This window comes from Xyrauchen texanus, chromosome 18, assembly GCF_025860055.1.
Source record: "Xyrauchen texanus isolate HMW12.3.18 chromosome 18, RBS_HiC_50CHRs, whole genome shotgun sequence".
NCBI classification, from domain to species: domain Eukaryota; kingdom Metazoa; phylum Chordata; class Actinopteri; order Cypriniformes; family Catostomidae; genus Xyrauchen; species Xyrauchen texanus.
The window spans coordinates 43736649-43762628 of record NC_068293.1 but is presented as its reverse complement, the minus strand read 5'-3'; the positions used below and the strand labels follow the sequence as shown (position 1 = coordinate 43762628).

The window sequence follows — 25980 nt, the reverse complement described above, 5'->3', positions numbered from 1 at the left end:
CTGCAACATTAATTTAACGAAACCGGAACCAAATGCTAATTTTAGGGAAACGTTCTGTTTGCTGGGACTATACAATCATTTTAATTAATAATAATCAACCATTATTCAACATTTCAATACTTCATTTTGTCTTTCTTTACTATTAATTTAAAAAGCTTAATTATTAAATTATGAATGAGTTGGTGAGCTTACACTTTTGACTGTGCAAGTTAAAAAACTGCAGTTTAACCGCAACCTTCAGGACTAAAATGTCCCCATTGAAACCCTTTAAAACTAATATTTGATCCCAGTGCCATTAAAGTACAAAATCATTAATTCTATGATATTATGCTTTAATTCCGGAGTCCTGGCTTCAAAATGACTTCAGATGGTGCACATTTTCTCATGTATAGACTATGGAGCAAATACAAGCTTTTGTCCTATTCTCTGTTTGCTGTATTATAGAGCACTGCAGGACAACTGAATAAATTCTGCAGATAAAATTGTGTGTGTTGATATGGAGGTCAGAGTGTGTTTTCTATGTGTGTATTGAGGTGTGTGTGTTTGTAAAAAACAACAGTGGCACTATGTAAACAAACTGGCATTTAAAGGGTTAAATCCTGAAAATTAATGAATATTTGATAGTTATGATAATGCATGTTAGTTAAAAAAGTCAGTGAAAGTGGAAAATAATAATAATAGATAATATTTGTATGGGAGTTTTTTGACACTGACCTTTTTTTGCCCACACCGGTCCTAAGTTAGTTTTTTGTTTAATCTGACACTGCACAAAAAAATAAATAACGCATCAATATCAATGTTGTGGCTAATACTTGACATATCACAGACTTTAATAATAATAATTATTATATATATATATATATATATATATATATATATATATATTTTTTAAACATTTTTTATGGAAAATATTATTTTTGTTTACATTATGTAAACAAACTGTCATTTAAAGGATTGAATCCTGAAAATTAATGAATATTTGGCAGTTATGATAATGGAAGTTGGTTAAAAAAGAATAACTCACTGGAAAATGGACATAATATTAATACATAATATTACTATGGCAGTTTTTGTCACTGATATTTTTGTCCTCTAAGGGCCTCTGAGTAACTTTTTAAAATTGATGCACTGCAGTTTAAAGTGTTTTTGGATCTTGAAACGGACATTCAGTATACAAATAATCTATATATAAATATAATATATAAAAAATGTGATCTAGGAGCTTTATACAGTTCGTGCCATTGAAGAGACCGTAAGTCTATCCCTCACAGCCTCGTTTTCGTTTCCATTAAAAATCAAAGATGGCGCTAGCGTGAAGTCATAATACGGAGGTTGAGCGAAGCGCTTCGCTGATTGGTTACCTCCGTCTTGACTCCGCCCAACCAGGAAGAAGCGTCCGTTCTGATGACGTAGAGTGTTGTTGGTCATGATGGCGTCTCTCACAGAACAGCCTTACTCAGATCTCACTGAGAAAGAAACTAGAGAGAAACTGTTTCACTGGGACCAGCGAGCTGATCCAATGGCGCCGTTAACCGACAAACAGACGGACTCGATTCTTGAGATCCGCGCCGCCGCTGAAGTGACTCCGATTCCATCTGAAGTAAGTGAAGCTGTAGCCTGACAGCTAACTGCACAAATGGAGTACGTTTAAAATCACTCCACTTAATGAGGCTAGTTTTGAGCTGTGATACTCATATCATATTTTCAAACACTAAACTAGCTAGTTAAGTGACGTCAGTGGGTTATGATTATATTAATACGCCACGATAAAATTCTGTTATTATTTACTCATGCTCATGTTGTTACAAAATATGACGCCATGTTTTCAGTGGAGCACAAAAGGAGATGTTAGGTGGAATGCTACGAGACTGCCAGCGTCAGTCACCATTCACTTCTATTGCTTCTTTGCTCCATACAATTAAAATGAATGGTGACTGAGGCTCATATTTACTAGAATATTAAACTTCTGAAATGGAAAAACTGTCCTGGTTTCTACGATCTACTTCGCTTACGATGCTTTTGGGAAACGCAGCCCAGGAGATTTTATTGGCAGATTTAGTGAGAATCCCCCAGTTGTAGTTCTGTTATTATTTACTCACCCTTATGTAGGTCCAAACCCTTCTGCTGTTACTTTTCCCATGGAACATAAAAGGAGATATTTGGTGCTTTTTATGATGTCTTTTTTGTCTGTATTTGGTCCTTTGTATGGAAAGTGGCTGCAGTCAAAACTACAAAAAGGTTTAGAACAACATTATTGAACAATTGCATCATTTTTAGTTGAATGTTCATTCAGTCCTCCTTTAACTCTCTGCACTGTAAATGTCCCATCAGCTCCCTATTGAGGACATCTGCAGTCTGGCGTCTCGTTCTCTGCGCTCATCTTTCACTACGACTCTGCCAGCGTCCACCGAGGACGTTCTTCTGCAGGGTTTCCAAATGCTGGATTTGGAGAATGAAAGAATAGAGACCGCTCAACAGGTGTGACATCACAGATTGAAAGAGAAATATTTATGAGGTTGAGGTCATTTACAGCTGTATGGTTTAATTGTTTAATAAAGTTCAGGTCTAAAAGAATGAACCCATCTAGTCATTCCTCAAAGGTCTTTATGGAATGAAACATTTCTCTGACTGTCTCAAGTTTTTTGTTGTGGTTCCGCTGGATCATCATGTGACTAATGACATCATCATCTGTGTGGCAGTTCTTTAGCTGGTTCTCAAAGCTCCAGACTCGGATGGATCAAGATGAATCTGCTAAATACAGGTGTGTGGTTGGATAGATATTAACATGAGTGTCATATTTATTAGCGGTGTTTTTAGTGGTGGAAGTGCTAATTTTAAGGGGGCATGTTTCAAGTTCTTTTTGGCCCATCCTGTCCAACACTGAGTAACGTTAACAGGTACCAGGTGACCGCTCCATCGATGCAACCTATGCATCTATATACACCAGATTAATGATACTGAAACACTTTAACCACTGACATTAAAACAGATCTTAGACCATATAAAAAATGCCGTCACATGGTGCCCCATGCAATGTTAATCTATAATATCTCACTGTGGAGTGGAGGGGGGCGGGACCGGGTCGGATAAAGGCGGCCGGTGATGATGGTTCGAGAGAGAGAGAATTACGGGCATGTCCGTCGTGTGTGTGTGTTTGTTTATGCTTTTGGTTTAAGTTTACATTAAATATTATTTATATTTAAAAAAAAAACTAAACAGGCGAGGGGAAAGGCCAACACGGTGCGAAAGAGAGCGAGAGCGAGAGAAAAAAGCTCACTCACCGGTTCTCTGATGTACCGTCCTGTGGTCCTCGAACACTCCTCCACACTCAGGCAGACGACAGCCGCTCCAACCCCGGGCCAACCGGAGTCAAACCTCCGACCCCCAGGGGGCAGAACGCCCCTCCGCTTTTCTGGCGGCAAATGGGGACACTCCTCTGCCCCTGGCAGCGGCCCTACCGCTCCGGGCAGTCGGGGCGTTTCTTCCCTCCTCCCCTCGTGGACGGCGGTCTCCCTCGACCCCTCCGCGTCTCTGGGGACGGCAGGGCACTCCTCCGCCCCCGGCAGCGGCTCCCTCGCTCCAGGCGGTCGGGGTATCCAGTCCCCACTTGCCCCGTGGACAACGGCCCCGCATCCGGGTGGTCGGGCTACTCCGTCACCCGGCAGATGGCAGCGGCGCACCCCAGGGTGGACGGCAGTGTCGAGGACACTGCGACGGGCATCCCTCCTCCTTCCCAGGTTTCGGTACCAATGTAACACTGTTAAAGGATGGGCAAGGAGGAGGCGAGAACCGGCTTGTCAATATAAATAATATTTAATGAAACTCAAAACCAAAACACATAAACACACACAGACATGCCCGTAATTCTCTCTCTCTCTCGAACCATCGTCACCGGCCTCCTTTATCCCTCGCGCGCCTCATCAGGCCGATTGGGGACACTCACCTAAGAATGAACATTTATGCTATCATTTATTCAGCCGTCATTCAAAACCATTCTGACTTTTTCCATCCGTGAAACACAAGATTGCGGGATGAGACGATCGGGATTGTGTGGATTAGCTTCCACAGTTTGTCTTCAGAGCCAGCTAAAATGATTGGTTTGGATGGTTATAGCAATAGCCCTACCGACCTCCTAGTTTTGCATCCACTTCAATAGCTGATGTTTAATCGGAAGGAATTGTGTTTTGTCCCACAGGACGACTCGAGATGTGTTGAACGGCTATCAGGAGCAGTGTGACGCCATTCTGACGGATGTCAACACGGCTCTGCAGCACTTGGACTCTCTACAGAAGCAGTATCTCTTTGTGTCCATTAAAACTGGAACACTTCATGAAGCCTGCGAACAGCTGTTGAAGGAGCAGGTCTGTATGTGCCTCTGACCTCACTGAAATACTTGTGACGGGCCGTGATTTTGTAACGTGCACATCAGATTGACTTATCTTGAACCTTTTGCCTTTTTGTAAAGTTTGTAATGTTTTGGATCAAGGCTTAAAGCCTTTTGAAATGTTTTGTAATGCTGCAAATGGTCAATGAATGGCTTCAGTTGTGGCAAGTCAGTGTTAGTGTGAACGCCCTTTAAGAATCATTCAGTTTGGAGAAATTGTCCGAATAACAGCATTTACATCTACTGTAATATTTCTCTCTCTCTCTCTCTGTCAACAGTCAGAGCTGGTGGATCTAGCTGAGAGCATTCAAGAGAAACTTTCATATTTCAACGAACTGGAAAACATAAATACGGTAATGCTTTGCTGCTCTTTCCAAGATGTGCTTTTCATGTGTGACGTCATCTGTTTAACGACAACTATCCGTTTTATGCCTTTTGTTGTCGCAGAAACTGAACTCGCCAACCGTATCTGTGAACAGCGAGGGATTTATACCGATGCTTTCCAAACTAGATGAATGCATAGAATACATTTCATCACATGTAAGCAAATGTTTGCCATATCAAAGCTTTTCATTTTGTACATTTCTGCAGTATTCTCCTCTTGTTCTAGTTAGAGCTGGGCTATATATATTCCCTTTTTTCTCCCAATATTGGAATGCCAATTCCCACTACTTAGTAGGTCCTCGTGGTGGCACGGTTACTCTCCTCAATCCGGGTGGTGGAGGACAAGTCTAAGTTGCCTCCGCATCTGAGACCGTCAATCCGCGCATCTGATCACGTGACTCGTGCATGACACCGTGGAGACTCGCAGCATGTGGAGACTCATGCTACTCTCCATGATCCATGCACAAATTAGCACACGCCCCATTGACAGCGAGAACCACTAATCACCACCACGAGGAGGTTACCCCATGTGACTCTACCCTCCCTAGCAACCGGGCCAATTTGGTTGCTTAGGAGACCTGACTGGAGTCACTCAGAACACCCTGGATTCAAACTCACGACTCCAGGTGTGCTAGTCAGCGTCAATACTAGCTGAAATACCCAGGCTCTGAACGAGCAATATTGAACTAATTCATTTTAACCTCTTCAACTCCGAGGGCAGCCAGGAGCATGTAATACATTTAGGATTACAAAATAAAAGTCCCCGGATACACTCATGTGTGGTACCATTTGAAAGCTTAAAAACTGAACTTTTCTCAAAACTCCTTCACATTTGCAGTTATGTTACACAAAATGTGGAGAGTGGTGGTGGTGTAGTGGGCTAAAGCACATAACTGGTAATCAGAAGGTTGCTGGTTCGATCCCCATGTGTCCTTGAGCAAGGCACTTAACTCCAGGTTGCTCCGGGGGGATTGTCCCTGTAATAAGTGCACTGTAAGTCGCTTTGGATAAAAGCATCTGCCAAATGCATAAATGTAAATGTAAAATAACAAGATAAGTCTTGAAAACCTCCGTGCCGCAAATGAGCGCCACCTTTTGGTAATTATGAAGAAATGTAAACGTATAAGCAGTATAACAAGCAATGCTACACCAAACACCAGCCCAAGTTCTAAAAAATTATTATCCGATTGTCCAGGTGCGTAGATTAAAAAAGAATGCAAAAGTTAAAATAAATTGGAAAAAACCTCATTGGAATGTATTAACACAGAGGCCCCAACAGAGCAAAAGATATGCAAAAAGTGCCACATCAGTAGCGAAACTTCATAAGTGCTAAATACCGATAAGCAACACACCTGCGATTTACCGTAAACATTTTAATATTCAGTATTCACTGGATCAAAAGTCAGAAACACAGTTTTATACATCCAAAGAGACATTGCTTGTACATGCAGTATATACATAATGAGTTTTTCTTTCATTCACAATTTCTTTCTAGTATAGACCACAATACATATTAGCGCTGAAACGATTAGTCAACGTTATCGACATTGTTGAGTAGTCGTTTGATCTCATCTAACGTAACACGAGATCGCATTAAACTGTAATGATGAGAGCAGCACTGCAGTTCACACCTGACTGATGAGAGGAAGAATTACACAGATCACAGATGAACTCTGAACTTTCCAAACAGCTTCAGCGGATGTACATCGCAAAGTACAAAATAAGTAAATACAGAAGCACTCTCGTTGTGGAATAAATGGAGCCGGAGCAAAACTTGTGTGTCGAGCGTCTTTAAAGGAAACACCCCGGCGTTACATCTTAAATGCAGTTTATATTTAATGTGTTATAGCTTTATTAAAATACTAATAATACAGAAGCAGATCAAGTAATTAACTGGCATTTTTATTTGCGGTCAGCACCTACATTTACATTTATGCATTTGGCAGATGCTTTTATCCAAAGCGACTTACAGTGCACTTATTACAGGGACAATCCCCCCGGAGCAACTTGGAGTTAAGTGCCTTGCTCAAGGGCACAATGGTGGGGGCCGAGGGGTTCGAACCAACGACCTTCTGATTAACAGCCCTGTGCTTTAATGTCCCGATCTGAGGGGGAGATATGCTGAGACATACTCTGTCCCGGGACGCTCATCCCTTGAGTGCACACACTTAATGCAGCTGGACTATAACGTGATTGCTCTTGACTTATTGAATCATAATATATGTGTGACTGTGTGTTTCTTATCGTGAAGAACATTGGCAATACACAGCTTTATTAACAAGAGAGAGTTTGTGTGTTTTAGTGAGTTAAAGATGGATTAAAGTGAACAGAAAGGTGAGAGAGAAGAAGTCTTCACCCCCTTATACACGCCGACAAAATATGTTTTTGATTTGGCTTGTTTTCCATAAATAAATACATAAAACTCTTAAAACAAGGTACATTTACTTTAGCGGCTATAATGCAGAAGAAACTATTGTTATCGGAGAATGTTGAATATTAGTATATTTTGTCTTTACTGCACTCGCAGAAGTAAAACTAAGTGAAAAATACACGTGTATATACAAAATACACTACAAGATACATTCTCCTAAAGCAAGTCTAAATATCTTATATGTTGCTTCTCAAGTAAATGTTTCTTGTTTTAAGGATTTTTAGACATTTTTAAATGGAAAACAAGACAAAAACACTCGATCACAATGTGATTTTTTGCAGTGAATTTCTTTACCGAATTAAACTTAATAAAAAGTAGTTTTTAAAAGATGATTTTGTCCTCTTTATTGTTAGTAAATCCATTTAATACAAACATTTAAGTCGGGACACAAGCTGAATGATCGGTTAAGAGCGAATGATTAATCATTGTAATAATCGCCGAATAATCGTTCGATTAATCGATTATCAAAATAATCGTTAGTTGCAGCCCTAATACATATTCACATACACAACAACCAACCGTGTGCAATTCTATACATGGACAATCAAGGAGGAATTAATTCAAATAGTTTCAGTCTAAAGAAAACAACTCAAAGAAAGATCATTCATTTCCCAGAGGATGCATCGTCCTATATTTCCTCTGTGAGGACGCTTAATTTGTTCAATCTCCAAAAAATGTGTGTTTTGTCAGAATGTTTCGCCTCTGGGGACATGAAGGCAATAAACGACATTCTCTGAACCACGTCACAAGTTGTTTGATGTTACATGTTCGACCCGTTTGCGAACATTTCTAAAAGTGGAAGTTGTCCGTGCATTCTTGCCTTGCTCAAGGACACAATGGTGGTGGCCATGGGGTTCGAACCAACGACCTTCTGATTAACAGCCCTGTGCTTTAGCCATAAATATAAATATATAAATGTGTTTCATATAGCACTTATGTAATATATCAAACGAAAGCTCTTATTCTCAGAAATGTGACTGTGTAGTTTATTTTGTTGTCGTGAAACCTCAGTTTGAGTGTTTATCAAAAGACTCACAAAGTGAAATATGATCTCTGCAAGACAATAAAGACAAACTTCTCATGTCTGCTCAGATCGCTGCTTCTGTAAGTCCCAAATAGCCACAAACTCTATATCAGCTCTTACCTTAGGTTGTTTTCTGTAAATGAGCCATTGTTTACATGTCTGAGAGCTTGTTTGGGTGAATAATCCAATGTTATGTCTCGCAAGGTCAGAACAATATATGCAGTCCAGTAGAAAAAGGATGATAAACAAATCATCAGAAATATACGTTTGCAACTATTGATGATGTAATGCTATACATCAGGATCTCAGCTGTCCAACGACACCTAGTTCGAGCTTCTAGACAACTCAGAAGTCGATATATTCGACGAAACATTGAGGAAGGTCCATGCGCGTTCACATGTTGTGGAGTTGAAGAGATTAATTCACTAATTAAACGCTTCCGCCAGACAAGAGAGGATCGTGAAATGAGTCTATTGACACTCTTTACACAGTCACATGATGGGGATCATATCAACAGCTGATTGTTGAAACACTGTTTTGGCTGTCGGATGTCATGAATTCTTGTTCTGATGTTATTGTGTCTAATAATGATGTTTTCTTTCAGCCCAATTTCAAAGACTACCCCGTCTATCTCACCAAATTCAAACAGTGTCTGTCCAAAGCGATGCATCTAATCAAGAGCCACACTGTCAACGTCCTGCAGAACCTCACCGGACAGCTCACTAAACGGGTAACTCTTGCTCATTATTAGATTGCAGCTTTTTGGGTAAAACGCTTTCTTCATTGATTGAATATCACCCGTTCAGGACCCGATGGGCGTTCCTAACGCTGATAACGCCTTCACGCTGTACTATGTGAAGTTCAGAGCGGCGGCACCTAAAGTTCGAGTACGTATCATTTGACACCAGCTCTCTTTACTGGATTTACGCTGGTTTAAATGAGTAATGCATGCAAGTATTTGTATTATTTTGTACTTATTTTGCAATAACTCTTTTATGCTTCAGAGGCTGATTGAGCAAGTTGAACAGCGATCTGAAAAGATTCCCGAGTGAGTGATAATGTTACTTCTTGAGGAATAGTTCATCCCAAAATGATAGTTCTGTCATTGTTTACTCATCCGTACGCCTCTCAAACGCGTATGATTTTCTGTATATGTGGAAAACAGCAAAGATGTTTTGGTGAAGACATGATGTGAATATTTCCACACAATGTAAGTCAATAGGGTCCAACATGTTCAGGCTCCAAAAAGGACAATCCATACTAGAGGTCGACCCACAGTGGATTTTATTGATTCGGATAACTGTGGTGGTGGAAAAGGCCGATAATCGATTTAAAGAATATTAAAAAATGTTTTCTTACTATGAAGGAAACAGACGCTACAATAGTCCAAAATGAATAAAATCCCAAAGTTCTACCAAAATTCCAATAATAACCAAAAGAATAAAGATTTGATGCATAATGTGGGACTTTAAACAAGCCCAAAACACATAAAGGACACTTATTTTAAAATGATAGACACTTGGTTCCATTACAGAGCTCTATAAGTAAATATTGACCAAATTAAGCTTTATTGTAGCTTATATATTCACCAAATTAAAGGGATAGTTGTAGGGATAGCTGATGTACGATTGGTCAATAAAGTTTTTAAAGGGACAGTTCACCCAAAAATAAAAATTCTCTCATCATCATATACTCACCCTCATGACATCCCAGATGTGTGTGGCTTTCTATCATCTGCTGAACACAAATGAAGATTTTTAGAAGAATGTTTCAGCTATGTTGGTCCATACAATGCAAGTGAATGGGTGCCAACATGTTGACGCTCCAAAAACCATATAAAGGCAGCATAAAAGTAATCCAGTGGTTTAATCCATGTCTTCAGAAGTGATATGATAGGTGTGGGTGAGATACAGATCACTTTTACATTCTTCTTGTGTTTTTGGTGATTCACATTCTTCATGCATATCGCCCACTACTGGGCAGGTAGAAGAATTTCAAGCAAAAAAAGGACTTAAATATGAATTTGTTTCTCACCCACACATTTACGCTTTTATCCAAAGCGACTTACAGTGCACTTATTACAGGGACAATCCCCCCCGGAGCAACCGGGAGTTAAGAGCCTTGCTCAAGGACACAATGGTGGTGACTGTGGGGATCGAACCAGCAACCTTCTGATGACCAGTTATGTGCTTTAGCCCACTACGCCACCACCACTCACACCTATCATATTACTTCTGAAGACATGGATTGAACCACTAGAGTCCTATGGATAACTTTTATGCTGCCTTTATGTGATTTTTGGAGTGTCAATATTTTGGCACCCATTCACTTGCATTGTATGGACCAACAGAGCTGAAACATTCTTTTAAAAAATCTTCATTTTTGTTCTGCTGAAGAAAGTAAGTCACACATCTGGGATGGTATAAATGATGAGAGAATTGTCCATTTTGGGTGGACTGTCCCTTTAAGGGCTTTGTGACTATATTTCACCAGATTCTGTTTAATGAGGAAGGAGGTTTATTATTATTCACAACATATGCAGTTGGAGACACATTGTACAGTATGTGCTGATGGGACACATTACCATATAGTCACATTTGTCTTAGTGTGCCCTCGTTTCAATTTAGGACACTTGATTATCTAATCAAAATAACAAAATATGACTGGAACTGAGGATAAAAATATGAATATTGTAAATTATGAAATATTTAGATATTACAAATCACAACATGGTAGTTAATCAGGAATAAAAACAAAACGTATAGATTTTTGCCAATAACTGATAGTTCCCAAAAGCAATATCGGCACCGAATTGATATGCTGGTCTACCTCTCATCCATACAACTCAACTGGTTTAATCCATGACTTCTAAAGCGATATGATCAGTTTTGGGTGAGAAATGCACCAAAATGTAGCTCCTTTTTCACTATAAATCTTGGCATCAAGCGCGAGGTCTAGTGTACTCAAGCTTCAAATCATGATTGCACCAAGGAGACCGCAGATATCAAGATTAAGAGTGAAAAAGGAGTTACATTTTGGTCCTTTTCTCACCCAAAACCGACCGTATCGCTTCAGAAAACATGGATTCAAACACACTAGTCCTGTGGTTTACCTTTATGCTGCCTTTATGTCCGTTATGAAGATTGAAAACTTTGGACCCCATTGACCTCCATTGTTTGAAAGTAAACGCGTCACATCTCTATCAAAATCTCTCCTATTGTGTTCTGCGTAAGCAAGCAAGTCATACGGGTTTGGCACAACAAGGGGGCTAATAAATGATTTGAGTGAACTATCATGTTATTGCATCTCTTGTAGGTATCAGCAGTTGTTGGATGAGATTCACCAGTGTTACCTGGACCAGAGAGAAGTTCTGCTCAGCCCCAGTATAAACTCCTCCATCACAGACCTCACCAGCCAGAACAGCAAGGATCACTGCGCTCTGGTGAGCCGCTCACGCTCTACGTCTCTTAAAAACATTTGCACCAGGGTGTCTGGGTATCTCAGCGAGTATTGACGCTGACTATCTCACCTGGAGTCATGAGTTTGAATCCAGGGCGTGCTGAGTGACTCCAGTCAGGTCTCCCTAGCAACCAAATTGGGCCGGTTGCTAGGGAGGTTGGAGTCACATGGGGTAACCTCCTCGTGGTCACTATAATGTGGTTCTCGCTCTCGGGCGGGGCGTGTGGTGAGTTGTGCGTGGATGCCGCGGAGAATAGCGTGAGCCTCCACATGCGCTTCGTCTCCGTGGTAACGCTCTCAACAAGTCACGTGATAAGATGCGTGGATTGACGGTCTCAGATGTGGAGGCAACTGATATTCGTCCTCCGCCACCGGGATTGTGGCGAGTCACTACGACACCACGAGGACTTAGAGCACATTGGGAATTGGGCGTTACAGATTGGGGAGAAGAAAAAAACTAAAAAACAATTTGCCACCAGACAGATGGGCCATTAAGAGGCTTTATATGGAGTTATAATGAAAATAAGGTGCATTTCAAACTTTTCTGAGACCAGTGTAGACAGACAGCACACTGGAGGTTGAGTCATGCACTAAATAGGGAGCAAGGGAACATCCTATAGCTCTCCTATAACTGTTCTGAGACCAGTGCAGACAGACAGCACACTGGAGGTTGAGTCATGCACTAAATAGGGAGCAAGGGAACATCCTATAGCTCTCCTATAACTGTTCTGAGACCAGTGCAGACAGACGGCACACTGGAGGTTGAGTCATGCACTAAATAGGGAGCATCCTATAGCTCTCCTATAACTGTTCTGAGACCAGTGCAGACAGACGGCACACTGGAGGTTAAGTCATGCACTAAATAGGGAGCATCCTATAGCTCTCTATGCAGTTAAGTGCGTTCACTCCTAAAATCTGATCAAAAGTTCAGTTTCAGGCTGCAGATGATGTTTGGATCACTCAACATGTTTGACACACATGTGACGATGATCATCAGTGCATAGATTCACCATTTATAATGGATCATTTTATTTGAACATTGTTGCATGTTTATTAGGTGCTACTAGTTACAAATAAAAATGGAAAATGCACACAGCAGTCACGCTCGGGTCTCAGGAGGATAGAAACAGCATTTACAGTACAGTCTTGTTACCAGTGTAGCTTTTCATATCCCTGTCCAACATTTTATATTTTATTATAATGTTAAGCTAAAGTTGACATTTCTTGTCACAGATGCGCAGTGGTTGTGCATTCATGGTCCATGTTTGTCAAGACGAGCATCAGCTTTTCAGTGAGTTCTTCTCCAAACGCACCTCTAAACTGGAGTGAGTACCACAAGCACGTCTCCGTAAGCTGATACAGTCACACTGTTTATGTGCTTGTATATATTACTATAACAGTCATTATTAATGTTGATCTGCTGTTTCTGTTGCAGCGAGCTCCTGGAGAAACTGTGTTTGTCACTGTATGATTTTCTGAGGCCTCTGATCATCCATGTCGTTCATCTGGAGACGCTATCCGAACTCTGTGGCATCCTGAAGATTGAGATGCTGGAAGATCACGTTCAAAACAACGGTACTGAACCCTCTTACAGGTGAAACTCGAAAAATTAGAATATCGTGCAAAAGTTCATTAATTTCAGTAATTCAACTTAAAAGGTGAAACTAATATATTATATAGACTCATTACAAGCAAAGTAAGATATTTCAAGCCTTTATTTGATATAATTTTGATGATTATGGCTTAGAGCTTATGAAAACCCCAAATTCAGAATCTCAGAAAATTAGAATATTGTGAAAAGGTTCAGTATTGTAGGCTCAAAGTGTCACACTCTAATCAGCTAAACACCTGCAAAGGGTTCCTGAGCCTTTAAATGGTCTCTCAGTCTGGTTCAGTTGAATTCACAATCATGGGGAAGACTGCTGACCTGACAGTTGTGCAGAAAACCATCATTGACACCCTCCACAAGGAGGGAAAGCCTCAAAAGGTAATTGCAAAAGAAGTTGGATGTTCTCAAAGTGCTGTATCAAAGCACATTAATAGAAAGTTAAGTGGAAGGGAAAAGTGTGGAAGAAAAAGGTGCACAAGCAGCAGGGATGACCGTAGCCTGGAGAGGATTGTCAGGAAAAGGCCATTCAAATGTGTGGGGAGCTTCACAAGGAGTGGACTGAGGCTGGAGTTACTGCATCAAGAGCCACCACACACAGACGGGTCCTGGACATGGGCTTCAAATGTCAAACGTCTTACCTGGGCTAAAGAAAAAAGAACTGGTCTGTTGCTCAGTGGTCCAAAGTCCTCTTTTCTGATGAGAGCAAATTTTGCATCTCATTTGGAAACCAAGGTCCCAGAGTCTGGAGGAAGAATGGAGAGGCACACAATCCAAGATGCTTGAAGTTCAGTGTGAAGTTTCCACAGTCTGTGTTGGTTTGGGGAGCCATGTCATCAGCTGGTGCTGGTCCACTGTGCTTTATTAAGTCCAGAGTCAACGCAGTCATCTACCGGGACATTTTAGAGCACTTCATGCTTCCTTCAGCAGACAAGCTTTATGGAGATGCTGACTTCATTTTCCAGCAGGACTTGGCACCTGCCCACACTGTCAAAAGTACCAAAACCTGGTTCAATGACCATGGTATTACTGTGCTTGATTGGCCAGCAAACTCGCCTGACCTGAACCCCATAGAGAATCTATGGGGCATTGCTAAGAGAAAGATGAGAGACATGAGACCAAACAATGCAGAAGAGCTGAAGGCCGCTATTGAAGCATCTTGGTCTTCCATAACACCTCAGCAGTGCCACAGGCTGATAGCATCCATGCCACGCCGCATTGAGGCAGTAATTAATGCAAAAGGGGCCCAAACCAAGTACTGAGTACATATGCATGATTATACTTTTCAGAGGGCCGACATTTCTGTATTTAAAATCCTTTTTTTTATTGATTTCATGTAATATTCTAATTTTCTGAGATTCTGAATTTGGGGTTTTCATAAGCTGTAAGCCATAATCATCAAAATTTATATCAAATAAAGGCTTGAAATATCTTACTTTGCTTGTAATGAGTCTATATAATATATTAGTTTCACCTTTTAAGTTGAATTACTGAAATTAATGAACTTTTGCACGATATTCTAATTTTTCGAGTTTCACCTGTAAGACCGGAATGATCCCCCCTTAAAGGAACAAACATCTTGAAGATGAGAGATTTTATTTTGGTGCATAACATGAATCTTTTAACTGTAAACATGGCCAGAACACACCTGGTACCCAAATGAAGGGTTTTTATTATATATTTTACCAGATGTGGTTTAATGAGCAATAGGGGAATATGCATTTGGGAAATGTTATATTAATCTACTCTATATAATGCGGAGTGTGTGTTGTAATGTACTGTGAAATGCATGTCTGAATTGATTTCATCAGTATATTTCAGTAGGGTTTTCAGTAGGGACATTATTTAACTGGATAAGCATGCACTTCCATCAAATATGTATTTATACACAATCAGAGACGAAACTATTTTAGAAAATACTTTAAATGGATGTGTAAGAGAGACCAAGACAATCTAACTTGATTCTTAATTCTCTGCAAATCTAATTATTGATCCATTTTGGTGTCACCATTGCCCTGCCCAGTACATCCGTGATGGATCATATCGCACTTTTAATAACGGTACTAAATTTGAAATGTTTTGCATTTTTCTTAAAAGTAATAATGATAGTAATAAAACATTCAGTCTAAACCTTTCTTGATTTAGGCTTAATTTAAGAATCGTAAACTGAACCGAAACGGGAGCACAGTATTTTTCTCCACAATTCGGAACGCCCAATTCCCAAAGCGCTACAAGTCCTCGTGGTGGTGGCGGCGGCGGCATAGTAGCGACTCACCTCATTCCAGGTGGCAGAGGACGAATCTCATTTGCCTCCGCGTCTGAGACCATCAATCCGCGCATCTTATCATGTAGCTTGTTGTGCGCGTTACCACGGAGACCTAGCGCGTGTGGAGGCTTCACGCTATTCTCCGTGGCATCTCCGTGTCATCCACGCACAACTCACCACACGCCCTGACATTATAGCGACCACGAGGAGGTTACCCCATGTGACTCTACCCTCCCTAGCAACTGGGCCAATTTGGTTGCTAAGGAGACCTGACTGGAGTCACTCAAACTCACGACTCCAGGTGTGATAGTCAGCATCAGTACACGCTGAGATACCCAGACCGCCACGCTTTATTATTTTGAACAAGGTACCGTATGAAGATGGCGACATGATGCTTTAGTTGATTATCTAATCAAAATAACAACGTCATGTGATCGGTGGTTTTGTTGCAGCGCTGCAGCTGGCAGCATTTGACGCAGTCGTGAAGCAGATGTTGGAGGATGTTCAGGAGCGTTTGGTGTACCGAACACACATATACATCCAGACTGACATCACTGGATACAACCCTGCACCAGGAGACCTGGCCTACCCCGACAAACTGGAGATGATGGAGGTAAAATGAGCCATTGTTTACATGTCTGAGAGCTTGTTTGGGTGATTAATCCAATGTTATGTCTCGCAAGGTCAGAACAATATATGCAGTCCAGTAGAAAAAGCATGATAAACAAATCATCAGAAATATACGTTCGCAACTATTGATGATGTAATGTTATACACGATGGTCTCATCTGACTGATGCTGTTTCATCAATTGTAGAAAATCGCTCAGAGTCTGAAAGAGGAGCAGATGAAGTTGACGTCCAACAATTCTTTCTCTAACGTACAGCTGGAGGAATCGGACAATAAAAAGATCGGCTTGGGTGTGTATGATTACTGGCACTCAATAAAACGTTCTTATGTACCGACGGCATCGTCACGCGGCATCTGTGTGTTTTTATCCCAGTAGATCATCGATTACAGAGCAGCGTTTCTCCAGCAGATCTGCACGGCATGTGGTACCCAACTGTCAGACGCACGCTAGTGTGCCTGTCCAAACTCTACCGCTGTATAGACGTGAGTGTTACAGCACGTCAGCTGTTTCCTGCCTGTTCTTAATCGACAGAGATCTGTGCATGAATATTATGTTTTCAAAATGATCAAAAATACCACCAATTTCCTTTATCATTAATATCATTAATATTATGCAATCATTACAAGTGACCCAGAAAAGGACTGTTGGCATGAACTAGACTGCACAGGAATTACATTGTTAATGCATAACCAGAGGTTGAAGTGTAGTTCCACCTCAAAGAGGATGATTAGACATTTCTGCTTTGGTAATGCTAGCCCAAGTGCGCTACTCGAGCCGTTATTCCCTTTATTTAAAAAGCAACAACAGCTGAGGGATAAGTTGAAATGATATTCAATACTAATTAGCATTTTGCTACATATGCTGTGCTTGTATTGAAATCAGATCTTTATTGTGTCTTTATCTTGTCTTTATCTGTCCTGTAGAGGTCAGTGTTTCAGGGTCTGTCACAGGAAGCACTATCTGGCTGCATCCAGTCGCTCCTCAAAGCCTCTGATGTCATTCACAAGAACAAGGTAAAGGCCTTCAGTACACCCGTATGCATGCACAAGTACAGTGGTATAATCCCAGTGGAGTCCCATGCCACCTTATGGGCAAAGTGGGAGGAACGTCCGTTTAAGCGTTAACAATCGTTTTGTACTAACGCAACATTACAAATGAAGTACAGCGAGCCAATATTGTGTATTGCACGGTTCAGGTTCCATCCCAGATGTGTGACTGACTTTCTTCTGCAGAACACTAATGTAGATTTTTAGAAGAATATCTCAGCTCTGTAGGTCCATACAATGCAAGTGAATGGTGACCAGAACTTTGAAGCTACAAAATGGACATATATGCAGCATAAAAGTAATCCATACGACTCCAGTGGTTTAATCCATGACATCAGAAGTGATATGATAGGTGTGAGTGAGAAACAGATCAATATTTAAGTCATTTTCTACTATAAATCTACACTTTCACTTTCACATACGAATCCAGTGGTTTAATCCATGTCTTCAGAAGGGATATGATAGGTGTGGGTGAGAAACAGATCAATATTTAAGTCTTTTAACTTTTTTTACCATACATTCCTCCCTGTCCAGCAGGTGGCAATATGCATGAAGAATGCAACACGCCAAAAACAAAACATGAATGTTAAAAAGTGAAAGTGGAGATTTATAGTAAAAAAAGGACTTAAATATTGATAAATTTCTCACTGACACCCATCATATTACTTCTGAAGACATGGATTAAACAACTTGAGTCATATTGGTTACTTTTATGCTATGTTTATGTGCTTTTTGGAGCTTCTAATGTCTGGTCACCATTCACTTGCATTGTATGGACCTACATAGCTGAAATATTTTTCTGCAGAAGAAAGAAAGTCACACATTTTGGGATGGCATGAGGGTGAGTAAATGATGAGAGAATTTTCATTTTGGGGTGAACTGTCCCTTTAAGGTTGTACAGATCTCAGTTCAGTCCCTGCATCTCAACTCTCGTAACGTTTGCGTTGTGTCTACAGACTCCGATCGATGCGCAGCTCTTCCTCATCAAACATCTGCTCATCATGAGAGAACAGATTGCACCTTTTCACGCCGACTTCGCCATTAAAGAGATTTTTCTGGATTTGAAGAAGACCAGAGGTATTGATTGTGAGGTGTTGATGATCTGTGTGTAATATCACTGAAGCAACACCAGATGGCAGAGCAACATTTCTTTTTTTTGTTGCTCTCTTCCCAGACGCCGCGTTCAAAATGTTCCACCCGATGGTTGTGCCCAAATTCTTCCGGCTGAACAGTCACAATGCCATCCTGGAGTTTTTACTGGAGGTAACTGTTTAGCTTCATCGATGCATTTGATTTAGTGGCTCTTCAAAGTCTCACACATGTCCCGAACCCCTCTCGTCTGATTTATGTCTTGCATTTGAATGATTCATCATGCACTGTTACTTTCACACCAGGGCACACCTGAGATCAAAGAGCACTACATCGACTCAAAGAAGGACGTGGATCGGCATCTCAAGTCCAGCTGTGAGCAGTTCATACAGCAGCAGACCAACATGTTTGTGAGCAACCTGGAAGAATTTCTCACCAAGGTGAAACTCGGGGACATCTTGGGTTGGCAAACCAGTAAATGTGGATGGTGGCACAGTTAAAGTGCGAATCAATTTGGATCAGTGTAGTGGTTCTAGTTTAAAGAAGGTTTGGTTAGTGGGATAAACTTGTGCTTGAGCAGTCTTGAGCACTCATGGTTCATATATTTCTGTAATAACAGGTAGGAGCTCTAAAAACGATGGCTGTTCAAGGAGGACCAACGTACAATCTCTCTCAGCAGCCGTGGGCACAGCCTGGTGAGTCGACAAGGAAATCTTTCTTCTTGTATCATCTCATAATTTGCTGTTTGATTGCAGTGAATGATCTGGTTCAAATTTAGAGACATTTAGAGAAAATTTGGGATGATGTTCTGCATTGTGAGACTATTTTCATGACAACTAAGCAAATTTTCCCCTGTCAAAATCTCATTAACTTGATGTGAATTCTGTAATTATTCTCACAGGTGATTCTTGTTACTGTAATTGTCATTTTGTACTGTATATTTTATTGGGATTACCAATTCCCAGTACTTAGTAGGTCCTCGCGGTGGCACGGTTTCTCGCCTCAATCCGTGTGGCGGAGGACGAGTCTCAGTTGCGTCCGCTTCTGAGACCGTCAATCCGCGCATGTGATCACGTGACTCGTTGTGCATGACACCGTGGAGACTCACAGCATGTGGAGGCTCATGCTACTCTCCACGATCCACACACAACTCACCACACGCCCCATTGAGAGAACCACTAATCACCACCACGAGGAGGTTACCCCATGTGACTCTACCCTCCCTAGCAACCGGGACAATTTGGTTGCTAAGGAGACCTGGCTGGAGTCACTCAGCACGCCCTGGATTCAAACTCGCAACTCCAGGTGTGATAGTCAGCGTCAATAATCGCTGAGATACACAGACCCACAATTTGTACTGCATTGAATGTTCCAGACCAGTAGATAAATCAGCAAACATTAAAGGCTGTTTACAATATAAAATAATTGTTGGATTGACTTAAAAAAGCAGTGTCAAGTGGTTTTACACAACAAGCCGCTAGAGAAATTCAAGTAAATTGGACTCAAGCTTTTTGCGTAAATGCATTTGGATTTGTTAGTGTTATGTATTGGCACTTTTCTACGGCTCGACTCGACTCGCTTTACTTTTCTGAGCTTGCTTTTCCACTGCAGTTTAGCACCGCCTCAATGTGGGCGGGATTATAGGCTGATCGTCATAGTTACGCCGCCTCTACTGCCGTGACATCATCTTAAACGTGACACAAACATTACTGACCATAAACAATAACACAAGCGCTAGCTGTTAGCTGCTAGCTCATTGTGCTGCATAAAGCAGTTGTTCATGGTGATTTTACACGAGTGTAACAGTTAAATTGGTTGTTTTAGAAGCTTCCAGTAGCTGCTCAACTAAATAAAGTGAAGCTATCAAGCAGAGTATCGAGTTAACGTAACAAAACGTCCCATCCTCCATCAACGCCAGTCCAGCGCACTCTCCCTCCCATTGCTCGCCGGTTTAGATAGCGTCCATTTGGCCGAACCACTTCCACTTTTCCTTGATGGTTCTGTAGTCACTTCAGTTTTTTTTAACTTTTCGCTACACTGTTGGGAGGTCCGGTGGTAGCCGTGTGCGGCCAACAGCTGAGACACTTCCTGAGAGACTTTATCGTTTAGCTCATTGCTAACGAGAGGAACGTCTGCACCTCCTTTATTGACCACGGCGTGGTTTAGCTCACAGCCGTTTCTTTTTACAATTCCAAAGTCACGTGAACAAATGATACTACTATCACTGTTGCTAACTTTAAAACTAGCGGGTTGATGTCCCGTGTCGAAAATCCAGTGACGCCGCTAGTGACGATTCTCTCTGACCGATCAGTGATCTGCAGGATTTTGACGTCACATTTAGTATCGGCTCGGCTCGTTTACAAGATTCACACAAGATCCTTGAAGTGCTTAAAGTGCCTGAATTTAGCTCTTAAAAATGTAATTACTGGAATACCAGCTTGTTTTGTTTACAAGCGCTTGAGATTAAAACAGACCATTTCATCCGTGTAATGTGTGTCCATCAAAGATGAGATCCCGCACTCCCTTTCATTTAAAGGTGCTATATGTAATACTTGTACTCTACTAAATCATAAAATGACCATAATATGTCATTAGAGAGTTAGGAAACATGCTAAATTGAAATACTGGCTTCTCCGATATCAATGCTACAGCTAGTATATTCCACTTTGAAGTTTCCATTCCGGGCCGGAATTTCGGTTTATGTTTTGGCCTGTGTGATCCCGCCCACTGCCCACTCACCAATAGTAGTTCGACACCGCCGGGTTGCCAGATAATGAACAAGTTCGCAGCCATGACAGTCAGCGGATAACAGATTCCGCTTCGCCATCCATCTAAAAACCACCATGACCAGAGGTGTAGTAAACAAGGATAAATATTGGAGTCATTTTCAGTTTGGCTCATTCTGGCAACCCACATGAGCTTCGAGTCTGGGGCGGGGCAGACAAGTCTCCAATATTTTGAATTTGGACTGCAGTACCCATTTCAAACGCTTGTTGTCAATCTTACATATTGAACCTTTAATACACCTTTTTACAGAGAGTACAAATAAATAATAATCAGTAATATTAATCATTATACTTACAGTATCAATAAATAATATGAATTGTTTGAAAGTAGAATTGTTATATATTTAAAAAGTTTAAATGTGATTATAACAATCAAGACAAACAAATTATAAAATAAATATATTTATACTTTCACTCTTTTCAAAGTCTCATTTGTTAGTGATCTTGAAAGGTATATAAGAAACACTATTATTTTATAACTTTGAGCATAAAATAACTTTATTTTGATGAGAAATTATAATGTGCATTTTGCGCCAAAAATGTCAGTTTCTGCCATACTTGGTCATTTATATGTTATCGAATCGAGATGATATCGTATCGTATATTGAACTGTATCGTGAGAACCATATTCTCCCATCCCTAGTTATTAATTTTCATCACGGCTGGGTTGGTAATCTGGAATACCGGGCATTTTCCCGGTGGGCCGACGCACTTTGGTGCCGATCATGGGCGGACTGGCCATCAGTGGGTCGGTCACGAAACTGGCCGAATGCTCCGCGATAAGCTAAAATGAGCCTCCGCGTTATGCAGAACGGACCACAAAACGGTGACGCGATATGACCCCCCCCCCCCGCACAACTTTTGGGTCAGATTATATGAAACACCCCAGGCCGATTTCTCTTCCTAGTCCAGCTCTGATTTTCAACATGTACTTTCGCCATCCAGTTTTGTGCAAAGCATGATGGGAACTACAAGTCACTGTGGTTTCATTTAATCCAAGCAAAAATACTTAAATTGTCCCAACATAAATGGATTCAATTAAGCTGACAAGACATATAATCATATAATCATGAAATCATTATTTATGTATTTGTTTATTGCCGTATGGGAAATGCAGGGAATTTGCTTAATTGTTATAATAATGTTGTCACAGTGCCGAAAATGTCAATGGTGCTAAAAACAAGCCTCATTTTCAACCTGATTTTGGGGTGAAATATGATCCGGACATGAAGTAATTTGCTGCTTTGAATCAGAAAGATGCATGACCATGTTTGTTATTTGAACGTTTCTACACTTATTTAAAGCTAACGGTGCATTTCCGCTTCCTTTTTAGCCAAAATAAATGACCTTGTGATGGCTACATATCGAATAATGAAAAACAAGCTGCCCGGCACGTTACAAAGCATGTCTTTATATCTGGCCAATAGAGACACAGAGTTCATTCTGTTCAAGCCGGTCAGGGTGAGTATCGCTCCAATCTTGGGTTTAATTGCATATAATGCGACGCTCGCTCGCTGTATGTAGCATGATATAATGACAACACACCTGCAGTGAATGTGATTGGCTGCGTCATGTTTCAGAACAACATTCAGCAGGTATTCCAGCGACTGCATGCATTACTGCAGGAAGAGTACAGCGGAGAGGATCTGCAGATCATCGCATGCCCATCTATGGAGCAGGTGCAGTTGTGCGCATTATTACTGCTTTGTACTTCTAATATACACTCATGTAGTTAGAGGCGATACGAGTTATTATGTAACACTTCATAATAAGATTCTGTTGTTGACATTAGTTAAAGGGACAGTTCACCCAAAAATACAATTTCTTATCCTTTACTCACCCTCATGCCATCCAAGATGTGTGTGAGTTTCTGTAGGTCCACCAATGCAAGTGAATGGTGACCAGAACTCAGAAGGTTCAAAAAGCACATAAATGCAGCATAAACGTAATCTCCAGTGGTTTAATCCATGTCTTCTGAAGTGATATGATAGGTGTGGAAGAGAGACCGATCAATTATATTATAAATCCTCCTCCTTGCCCAGTAGGTGGCAATATGCTTGAAGAGTGCGCATAGCCCTAATACGAGAGACGAAGAATGTGAAAGTGAAAGTGGAGATTTATAGTAAAGAAGGATTTAAATATTGATCTGTTTCTCATCCACACCCATCACGTCACTTCTGAAGTCATGGATTAAACCACTGGAGTCGTGTGGGCTACATATATGCTGCCTTTATGTGCTTTTTGGAGCTTCATAGTTCTAATCACCATTCACTTGCATTGTATGGAGCTACAGAGTTGAGATATTCTTCTAAAAATCATAATTTGTGTTCTGCTGAAGAAAGTAAGTCATACACATCTGGGATGACATGAGGGTGAGTAAATAATGACATCATTTGTATTACTGTCCCTTTACTGCATTAGGTGTCACGAACTAACAATGATATTTATTGGCTAATTTACAAATAAACGATTGTTCATTTATTATTCATAAGGCATTTATTAATGTTACAATACACAACTTTAATGTCAAAAATGTGTTTATCTGATATTGACATGATCAGAGATGATTAAAATGTGAAATTGTTTAAAGATCTGTTTAAAAAATTAATAAAAATTATGGCATTTTCTACCAAATTAATTGATTTTAATGAGTTTTTAAAATGTGAGGTGGTGTAACCATCAAGTAAAAGGTATTAAAATAAATTTTCAAAGTAAAAGCAAAAAAAATTATAATAAAAAATAAATATATATATAAAAAAACAACTTTGTGTCGTCATAAAAATGCCGAAATTTCTCGGTTTCATGTTTGTTTGATTTTTGTTGTTGTTATTTATTTATTTTTTGTCACGTGACAAAAGTTGTTGAATTTTTTTTTTTTTTTTTCAGATTTTAATATTTTTGTAAGAAATAATAATTTAAGATGATTTAAAACCACTTACGCCAACATTTATTTTCTTTCCAGAATTTCAGCTTTTAATGAGACTTCTTTTTTTTTTTTTTTATACCGTCTGTAGACCGTTACACCACGGGACATTTTTTTGACTTTTTAAGCCCCAGAAAAAATACCAAAACAACTCTGAACTCAGAAATGAAAAAAGCTAAATCAATAATGAGCGTAACGGCATTTAGCAGATATAATATGTGCTGGACAAATATTGTTCATTGTTAGTTCATGTGTTATTGTGAGGTGTTACTAGTTATGATATAGGTGTGTTAAATTCCATCTGGTGCCACTAACGGTGCTTAAATGATAAATTACACACTTTAAACTTTAAACAACAAGGTACAAGTAAGCATGCTATAATGTGAATGTAGTCATAACCAACTATTGACCAGTCAGATCAAGTATGTTCATGTCAGCGTGATCAATAGAAATTATTTCTTTTTTTGGTCGTCTCTGTCCAGATAAGTTTGCTGCTCTCGGTGAAGTGAAGTGCGCTGGACGCTGAAGTTCCTCCGTCCTCTGGTCACGGCAACACTGATCGAAGAGACCAGACCAGAACCCCTCCGTGAGGGCTTCGTCCTGAACGTTCCAGAAGGTTTTGGAGATAAACAAGTCTTTGAGGTTTTCGGCAATAACAGTGTGACGCTCTGTTGCTGTTGCTTGATGGTCACTCTTTCGTTTCCTCCTTTTTGTGTTGATTCTGATCCATCTTGTTCAGATTGAAATTATATGTGGGCAGAAAGACTGGAGTGCTGATAGTGTCGGGTCAGGCATTCAGAACAGAGACGAGTAATGTCCACTTGGTGGCGCTGTGGTGCAGAGAATTGATGTAGACAAAAGGGGAAATGCCTTTTATAGGTGAAGGAAACAAGATGTGCATAAAACATATTTATTACAAATAAATGCATTTTGTTATTATTTACCCACCCTCATGTTGTTCCAATCCCATATGCTGTTATTTTTCCCTCTGGAACTTTTTAAAGGGTTATTTTGAGGAATGTTCAGGCAGCTCTGTTCCATATAACAATGTTCACAGTGACCACGACTGTCCAGCTCCAAAAGTAACATAAAATCAGTTCATATGAATTCAAATGTGCTGCTTTCCAAGTCTTCAGAAGATATACGATAGCTATGTGTGAGAAACAGACACGAATTTAAGTGTTTATTCACTGAAAATCCGTCAAAGCTCAAATCTCAAAAAATGTTGCAAACGCCGTTGGTTCTGGTGTCACATGACCAGAAATGTCTGTTCCTCATACAAGCTTTCAGTTGGTTTGGATAGTGCACAAGTCATATTGACTACTTTTATGGTGATTGAATGGTTGGGTTTGGGTTTTGGGGTACTATTGCATAAATAATTGACTTCCTTTTTTGACAGGAATGACATGTTTTGTACTGTTTGCTGTGAATGTAATTTAACCCCAATGTAAATCATTATTCTGAACTAAAGAGCTGAAAGTTTATTACACATTGTGCATAATATTCTTCCAGTCCTGCTTCATACATGCTCACACAGTCACTTCTCCGACTGCGATGTGGAGATGAGATCTGGTCAAGTTGTTTCGTGGGACAGTATTAAACATTGATTCAAATCTTTCAAGCAGCTTTTATGGAAATGATCTCTTTTGATTTTTATGTGGTTCTGTTTTTTGAATGGGGCTTTTATGGTGGATATAACTCCTCATTTTCTCCTGCGTTATTATTCTGGCATTTCCTTTTTCTTTAATAACAGCTCTGCTGTCTGATCTTCAATCTCAGCGCCAAACATTGACGACTAAAAGAACTTTTCAATGTGTTTTCGGATGCCTCGGCTTCTGCTGTGTAATCGCAGGGAAGTAGCTGATGATGATTTATGTAACTAATAATTCTTTGAATCAGTTTTAAACTCGTTTGGAGAGCAGTTGGCAAATAAAACATACAAATATAATGTT

General features: G+C 40.3%; 1 protein-coding gene across 2 annotated transcripts; it reads left to right on the top strand.

Annotated features, from left to right (window-relative positions):
* The first annotated feature begins 1397 nt into the window (after window positions 1–1397).
* On the top strand, window positions 1398–25980 carry LOC127658914 (conserved oligomeric Golgi complex subunit 3-like). Of its 2 annotated transcripts, none has more exons than XM_052148480.1 (23): window positions 1398–1600; window positions 2332–2478; window positions 2700–2761; window positions 4196–4361; window positions 4663–4737; window positions 4832–4924; window positions 8828–8953; window positions 9030–9110; window positions 9228–9271; window positions 11539–11665; window positions 12916–13007; window positions 13118–13257; window positions 16007–16167; window positions 16371–16473; window positions 16560–16666; window positions 17108–17197; window positions 18187–18307; window positions 18405–18493; window positions 18625–18759; window positions 18939–19014; window positions 22439–22566; window positions 22686–22784; window positions 24511–25980. In XM_052148480.1, exons 1-23 carry the CDS (start codon window positions 1427–1429, stop codon window positions 24535–24537), a joined length of 2463 nt encoding a protein of 820 aa, XP_052004440.1. In that variant the 5' UTR covers window positions 1398–1426; the 3' UTR covers window positions 24538–25980. The 2 variants fall into 2 exon arrangements, with proteins under 2 accessions (XP_052004440.1, XP_052004439.1); XM_052148479.1 differs by having other exon boundaries at window positions 1399–1600; window positions 16557–16666; window positions 24511–25979.

Bases quoted from the DNA above. Each gene is read 5' to 3' on its own strand.
- LOC127658914 (XM_052148479.1), top strand. From the start codon at position 1,427: ATGATGGCGTCTCTCACAGAACAGCCTTACTCAGATCTCACTGAGAAA. The intron at 9,111-9,227 runs GTACGTATCATT...TTTATGCTTCAG, and splicing joins CGGCGGCACCTAAAGTTCGA to AGGCTGATTGAGCAAGTTGA. The intron at 11,666-12,915 runs GTGAGCCGCTCA...TTCTTGTCACAG, and splicing joins GCAAGGATCACTGCGCTCTG to ATGCGCAGTGGTTGTGCATT.